The sequence below is a fragment of the Thamnophis elegans genome, chromosome 12, assembly GCF_009769535.1.
Source record: "Thamnophis elegans isolate rThaEle1 chromosome 12, rThaEle1.pri, whole genome shotgun sequence".
Classification (NCBI taxonomy): domain Eukaryota; kingdom Metazoa; phylum Chordata; class Lepidosauria; order Squamata; family Colubridae; genus Thamnophis; species Thamnophis elegans.
In genome coordinates this window covers 923,564-929,563 of record NC_045552.1, presented here as the reverse complement: position 1 = coordinate 929,563, position 6,000 = coordinate 923,564, and the positions used below count along the sequence as shown (strand labels likewise).

Genomic DNA, 6,000 nt, shown 5'->3' with positions numbered 1-6,000 from the left:
GCGAGGCGGAGGGGCGGCGCTGCGGCTGCGCTTCCACTCGGTGCCGCCACCCAGGAAGCGCCTGGCAGGGCCGAAGCCCCTCCGGATCGCGCGGGCGGCGGGGCGCATGGACGGCGGGTGCGTGGGGGGGGGGTCTCGGGGGCGGCTGAGGGCCCCGAGGGGCGCGGGGGGAAGCGGGCGTGGAGCCCCCCTGGGAAGCCGGCTGGGGGCGGCCCTGGCAAGGGAGAACCACGACCCCCTCCCGGGCGCCCTTTGGGGCGAAGCTGCCCAGCCTCAGGAGGGTCTCGGGGGCGGGGGGCTTGGACAGGGAGGGAGGTCCGGGCGGGGGAGGCACCCCAGACGCCCCCTCCCCTTTTAGCCTGCCAAGGGGGGCTTCGGAGACCGCCCGGGGTTGGCCAGGGGATCGACCCTTGCAAAGGGGGGTCTGCTTTGCAGAGAAAGCCCGGGTATCCCCCCCCCCCCCGAGACCCCCGTGGCGGTTGGCATCTGTTCCGGAACCCCCAACCCCTCCGCCCCCCCCCCCCTTCCCAGGACTGGCTCCTCTTTGGCTTAAAAGCGACCCAGGCGGCCTCCGCAAAACCCGGCTCTGTCCTGGGGGCCGGGGAGGCAGGGGGCCCGGCCTGAGCCCCCCTTCGGAGCCCTTTGCACAAAGAGCCGCTGGTGGCAGGAGTTGGGGAGGAAGAGGAGGGCTGCGTGATGCTCGGATGCCAAAACCTGCCAGGTGGCACCTTCTCGGGCAAACCAGTCCAGCCACTCTGGCACCCCAAAGCCCATCCCTTCCCATGGAGCTGCCAGTCGGGAGAGAAGGACGCCTCGCCTCCTTGGCAGCTCTTGGCACCAGAAACTCACAGGGCGCTTCTTTGGATTTTTGGGGGCAGGAGGAGGAGGAGGATGGCGGGGAGAGGGTAACCAAGGTCCTGGGTGGGAGTTCCTCACTCTTCCCCTTTGCCCCCTCCCCCCCCCCGGGCACCCTGTGTATTGCACAGTCTCCCCATTGTGCCATCCCACCAGGTCTGGTTTGAGACGGGCACCCAGCTGGCGAGGAGGCCTCTCTGAGACCCCAGGCCCAGAAAGAGACCCGTGGAGGGTGAGGAACCTTCCTGCTAACCCAACATCCATCTGCAGGCTCTGCTAAACCATGATTATTGGCAGTTGGCTGGGTTCCCACATTGCTCTGCGCCCCAATCATGCGGACCAAGTATGACTGGCATTGCAGGGCAGGGCGAAGGGCCATTGGGAGCAAATCGAAGTCGGTTCTCTACCTCAGCAACGTGAAGCGGAGTGGACTTCGACTCCCAGAATCCCCCCAGCCGGCTTAGGAATTCTGGGAGCTGACCTCCACCCAGCTCCAAGTTGCTGAGGTCGAGAAAGTGGTTCAGACAAACGGCAGCCCTTTGCAGGTTACGACCACAGGCGAGCCCAACGGTTCTGTCGCTAAGTGAGAGATTTGTTAGGTGAGTTTTACCCCATTTTACCACCTTCTCACAGTTAGGTGCAGTTGTTAAGTTAGTAACCTGGTCGTTCAGTGAATCTGGCTTCCCCATTGACTTAGCTTGCCAAAGCTTGCAAAAGGGGATCAGGTGACCCGAGGGGGGGTGGGGGACACTGCAACCACCACAAATGTGAGTCAGTGGCCAAGTGGTTTTGATCAGGGAGACTGCAACAGTTGTGTGGAAAAAAGGTCGTAAGTCACTTTTTTCAGTGCTGTGGTAACTTTGGACGGTCACTCAGTGAACTGTCGTAAGCCAAGGACCATCTCTCACTCTGTCCTGGTGCATTCGTGATTTGCTCTTGTTGACGGGCTGCTAATGACACGGCTCCATTTTCTTCCCCAGGTCGGCACCATCGCGGCCCTGTCGGTCTGCCCCACCCGCTGAAGAGCAAGAGGTGGCTCATCCAGTGCCTGGGAGGAGCGCCGGCCCTCCAGCGTGCCCCCTGCCTGGGGGGCCATGTCACAGGACAGCGGGGGCTCGGCCCAAAGTGAAGCCGGATGGCGGCACCAGCAGCCGTAGGGGTGGCCGTGGGAAGTCCCGACCGAGCCACGCCTCGGAGAGACTCAACCTTCCCTCGTCCAAAGTGGGGCCAGCCACGGCGGGCCCCCGGCGGGCAGACCCCGAGCCTTCCAAGGGGCTGGGCCATTCCTTGCGGCAGAAGCTGCAGGCCGCCGTGGGGCAGTGCTTCCCTATCAAGAGCCTCCCGCGCTCGCCGGACCTCTCTTCCCAGCGCAAAATTCACCTCCGGGAGCTGATGCTGGACACCTGCCCCTTCCCGCCGGGCTCGGAGCTGGCCCATACCTGGGAGCTGATCAAGCAGCACACGGTGCCCGTCTCCGAGCACGAGGGCCTGGCTGCCCTGCCCCCCGAGGACGAAGACGACCGCCTGAGGGAACGCCGCCGCATCAGCATCGAGCAGGGCGTGGAGCCCCCGCCAGACGCCTTGATCCACACCTTCGAGGTGACGGCGCAGATCAACCCTCTGTACAAACTGGGGCCGAAGCTCGCCCATGGCATGAGCGAGCTAACCGGGCCAGGCCGGGCCGTGCTGACCGCCACTGATGAGCAGGAGGAGGAGGAGGAAGAGGAGGAGGAGGAGGAAGAGCTGGAGTCGGCCTTGGCTGGGCTGCCGGAGGTCCGGGACGGCCTGCGGGCGCACACCCAGATCGACTACATCCACTGCCTGGTGCCCGATCTGCTGCAGCTGACACAGCTCCCCTGCTACTGGGGCGTGATGGACCGCTACGAAGCCGAGTCCCTGCTGGAGGGCAAGCCGGAGGGCACTTTCCTCCTGCGGGACTCAGCCCAGGAAGACTACCTCTTCTCCGTGAGTTTCCGGCGCTACGGCCGCTCCCTCCACGCCCGCATCGAGCAGTGGAACCACAACTTCAGCTTCGACGTCCACGACCCCAGCGTCTTCCACGCGCCCACCGTCAGCGGCCTCTTGGAACACTACAAGGACCCGAGCGTCTGCATGTTCTTCGAGCCGCTGCTCTCCATCCCCGTCCACCGCACCTTCCCCTTCGGCCTGCAGCACCTCTGCCGGGCCGTGCTGAGCTGTTGCACCACCTACGACGGCATCGGGCACCTGCCACTGCCCCGGGCGCTGAAGGAGTACCTGAAAGAGTACCACTACAAGCAGAGGGTGAGGGTGCGGCGCCTGGATACCTGGGGCACCTGAAGCCGACCCCCAACCGCTGATCGGCCTCCCGGGTCTACCTGCCTTTCCTTGGAGGACAATTGTTACTTCTGAACCCACCTTCTCCCGCCTGGCATTCTCCAGAATGGGTGGCTGCCCGTTTCTGGTACTCCGAGCAGCATGCTGGCTGGAAACGCTGAGCACGGAGCCTGGCACACCCGGGAAGGATTTGGGCAGAGAGAGCGGGCCCATCTCCCTCCACGCCTTTTCGGGCTTGTGAGCACAAGGGTGTTTGTGGGTGCCTTTTTCCCAATCTGGGTGCAAAATCTAGGGTGGTAGAGACTTTGGGCTGCGGCGGAGGAGGCCCCCGATCTTTGCATGGCAGAGCAAAAAAATGAGGACTTCCGGTTAACCGGAATTCGTAGCATCAAAGGCCTGAGCCCCCCGCTAGATGGGAGGTTCTGCCCCGGGGGCTCTACAGCCTGCCCCCCCCCCGCTTCCTTCCCGAGAAAAAGCACAACATTTGGGGAGGGGGGCTCAGGGCTGTTTCCAAGCCAGGCACAAACGCCGGGCAGGAAGACAAGTTGGAGCCCCTCCTCGGGCACAATCCCGCCTTTCTTCCATTCCTCCAAGTTGGACAGGTAGTCCTCGACTTACAGCGGTTCACTTAGCGACCGATTGAAGCGCCGAAAAAAAGTGACGACCGTTGCTTAACACAGTCGCTGCAGCACAAAACGCACACACCGCAGTCGCGTGATCAAAATTTGGATGCTTGGCAACCGGGTGGCATTTATGACGGTTGCCGTGTCATGCGATCCCCTTTTGCGACCGTCCGAGAAGGGTCAAAGGGGAAGCCAGGTCCACTCCACAGCCCTGTTACTAACAGCAGCAGTGATTCACTTAACAACCGTGGGCGGAAAGCTCGTAAAATGCGGCGCAATTCGCCTGCCCTGCTTGGCAACAGAAAGTTTGGGCTTTGGGTTGTGGTCATAAGTGGAGGACTACCTGTAGTTGCTGCTCTGGGGAGACCTCGAGAGCACCCCGAATCCTGGGGGGCAGCAGAGAGAACCGCCTCCCTCCGAGGGACAAGATACGAGGAGCCGCAGATCCCGAAACGCCGGGAGGCCCTCTGGGCTCAACCTGTTGCTCTCTATTGTTGTGTCAACATTAAAGCCGCCTTGCTCCACTGTGCCTCAGGCTGGACTTCCCTCTTTAACCTTGGGCAGGGGGCTGCCCAGCTGCCCCTCAAGAGCTGGTCTCCAGGGCCCAGCCTTCAAAGCCATGCGGGGGGGGGGAGGGAGCCCCCAAACCTTCCTCCACTCTGAAAAACCAGGGTTGATGGGAACAGGTGTCCAAGCAGCCTGTAAAGAAGAGGGGGGGGGCTAGAGCCAGGCTTTGATTTTTGGGAGGGGAACCCCCCCCCCCAAAAAAATGGAGACCCGCCTCTACCGGTCAGGAAGGGCTGGCCTGGTTGAGCAGGCAAGGGGGGGGGGGGGTCCAAGAGACGTGTGTGTGTGTGTTGCCAAGACATGGGGAGTGGGGGGCACTGGTCAGCTGCCAGGGAGGGGGCCATAGAACCAAGGCTGACTTCCTAGAGCAGCGTTTCTCAACCTTGTCAGCTTGAAGATGTCCGGACTTCAACTCCCAGAATTCCCCAGCCAGCGAATGCTGGCTGGGGAATTCTGGGAGTTTAAGTCCAGGCATCTTCAAGTTGACAAGGTTGAGAAACACTGTTCTTGAGCCAGCCCCTTGGGTGAAAAGTGCCCCCCCCCCAATTGCAGGGCTTTCCAAATTTGGGATAAAATCCCCCCCCTCCAATTGGCTGGAGTCACATGCACAAACTCCTCACCCATCACAACGGGGGGGGGCCTTTAAACAGAGGCACAGTTGCCACGAGGGCCAAGCGCGTTTGAGACCCTCCCCGAGAATTCCTGTCCAGAGGAAGAAATTTCCAGACAGAAAGATCCTCCGCTGTCCCTGCTTTCCCAATACGGATGTCCTCCAGTTGCGACCACTCGCTCAACGACTGTCCAAAGTTGGGAGGGGCTTGCAAACGGGGCCCTTGGAGTTTAGTGAGATTCCAAGGAAGGAGGGTATTTGTAGCTCAGGGTCCGACACGAGGGTCCTCTCCGAGCTTGTTTTCTTGCAGATGTTTCACGGCCAAACTAGTCAACGTCACCAGCACTGATTTAGACTGATGATGTTACCTAGTTAGGTAACGAAACGTCTGCAGGAGGAGCACCAAGGACCCCGCAATTCAGGGAGGCTGTCTGGGGTTTTGGGGGGAAGCATTGGCCTGAGCGATCACCCCACCACGAAACAAGGAGGGCCTTGCCCCATGGGAAAACCACAAGCTCCCACCCCATGGACCCCCGAGACTCCTCCAGGTCAAACGCAGGAGTGTAATTTCAAAAGGTGAATCCCTATAGAGTGTGGTGTGTGTGCATCCAACCTTGGCTGCTTTATAACCTGTGGACTTCAACTCCCAGAATTCCACCACCATCATGTCCATTGACGAGTCTTCTGGGAGTAGAAGTCCATACACTTGGGAAACGCTGAGCTAGGAGGTGCCATGAAGAGCTGTGGTTAGTGCGGCATCGAAGGCTAATTCTGCCAACTGCCAGGAGTTCAATCCTGACCGGCTCCATGGTTGACTCTGCCTTCCATCCTTCTGAGGTGGGTAAAAAGGGGGCCAAGATTGTTGGGGGCAAGAGGCAGACTCTGTAAACAGCAACCTGCGGGGTGGGCGGTGGAGTTAAAAGAGGTACCAGCCTAGCATCCCTACATGACCACAAGTGAACTAAATCCAGCCCCCCCCCCCAACACACTGAATTTTGTTGACCCTCATCAACTCTTGGGAAGATTCCC

General features: G+C 60.9%; 1 protein-coding gene across 1 annotated transcript; it reads left to right on the top strand.

The window, feature by feature from the left end:
* On the top strand, positions 1-4,323 carry LOC116515940 (suppressor of cytokine signaling 5-like). Its single transcript, XM_032228267.1, has 2 exons — positions 1-117; positions 1,836-4,323. Exons 1-2 carry the CDS (start codon positions 107-109, stop codon positions 3,172-3,174), a joined length of 1,350 nt encoding a protein of 449 aa, XP_032084158.1. The 5' UTR covers positions 1-106; the 3' UTR covers positions 3,175-4,323.
* Positions 4,324-6,000: the final 1,677 nt, after the last annotated feature.